Source organism: Lepisma saccharinum, chromosome 1 (assembly GCF_977018435.1).
Source record: "Lepisma saccharinum chromosome 1, izLepSacc3.1, whole genome shotgun sequence".
In the NCBI taxonomy this organism is placed as follows: Eukaryota; Metazoa; Arthropoda; class Insecta; order Zygentoma; family Lepismatidae; genus Lepisma; species Lepisma saccharinum.
The window spans coordinates 22444213-22445556 of NC_139229.1; the positions used below are offsets into that span (position 1 = coordinate 22444213).

At 41.5% G+C, this 1344-nt stretch overlaps 1 protein-coding gene across 1 annotated transcript; it reads right to left on the bottom strand.

Moving 5' to 3' along the window:
* Positions 1–206: 206 nt before the first annotated feature.
* Positions 207–923, bottom strand: LOC145998751 (E3 ubiquitin-protein ligase siah-1-like). Its single transcript, XM_083135348.1, has one exon. It carries the CDS (start codon positions 921–923, stop codon positions 207–209), a length of 717 nt encoding a protein of 238 aa, XP_082991474.1.
* Between the last annotated feature and the right edge of the window lie 421 nt (positions 924–1344).

The window sequence follows — 1344 nt, forward strand, 5'->3', positions numbered from 1 at the left end:
TATTTAATATTTTGTGAATTTTTATGACAGAAATTTAACCAGTCTTGTGTGAGATAAAAGCACTTAGGAAAGAAACCTTTAATTATATCACATTGTTGAAATGTTGGCACGTGTCTTATTCATTATTGTGGTTTTCAAAGTTGCAGGACACACTTATGAGCCTACTTCAACTTGATACACAATACCCGATTAAATCACAATACACTTTAAAAGTGCACACTATGACGATTTTCCTCATGCAGTACATTCTTTGCAATTGACACTTGACACTCGATATTACCGTTGAACTTAGACACACCTTTCAGCATGTTCCTATGTAACATCAAGCAATCCCCTTTTTGAACCAACTCTTTCAGTGGACTATGAAGCGAATTCACCATGTTGGTGTACGACAGCTTGCCATTGGTGGATTCAGTGAACAACAATGTGTACAAATACGCACTGGCTTCTTCCTGAGGCCCCAGGGGCTGAAGACCAAATTGCCAATTGTCCTCAACCAAATTTGCTCTGAAGAAGAAAGTGCCCCACGGTTGAATGGTTGCAACATGGATACTGTCTGACTGGAATCGAATGCTGAATCTTTCCCTGGTTTGTTTACCATCAATGTATCTAGATTCTGCAAGAACTTGATGTGTTTTTTCTAAGTGCTGCAGCAACTCCCTACGTTTCGTTTCCAAATGACACCCACTAACAGGGCAGCGGCAAGGACAATAGCCGCAATGGACTGTATGTATCTCCCTTTCCTTCAACATGTAGAACTCCTTCGTGCACCCCATTTCCCTGTAGGAACATGTGAAAGGGAGTTTCTTCAACATGGTCTCCATGTAGAGGTTCCTTGTGTTTGTAATAGGTGTTCTACATATTTGGCAAATCTTTGTGGTCCTCTTGCAGTGGTCGCAGACATGGTGTCCCGTGTCGCACATGTAAATTGGAGGGGCCACGGTTTCACGGCAGCCGGTGCAAGGTATGGTATCCAGATGACTTCTCTCTGGCGCTCTGCTCGCTGACGTTTGTCGTCGGATTGGTTTCTGAAAGACAGAATTAAGTTACCACAGTGTACTTTCTACATGCAACATGTATTGTTGATTGATTGATTGATTTGCTTTATTTTACTTCGCTTTTTTGTGCCACTTTTGGCTAATTTGCGAAGATGGGGATGAGTGATGATATGTTGAAATTGATGGATGGACACTCACAAACATCCATTTAACGGCATCTACCTTAGTGTGTATGACGACGCTCCGGCGGTACGTTACATGGGTAATGTAAACAAACAAGAAATAAATAAAGAATACGCAATGATTCATACAATATTTACCTTTTGTGCCAGGGTAAGCGCCATCA

Coding starts and splice junctions, on each gene's coding strand:
- LOC145998751 (XM_083135348.1), bottom strand. CDS start 923: ATGTGCGACACGGGACACCATGTCTGCGACCACTGCAAGAGGACCACA.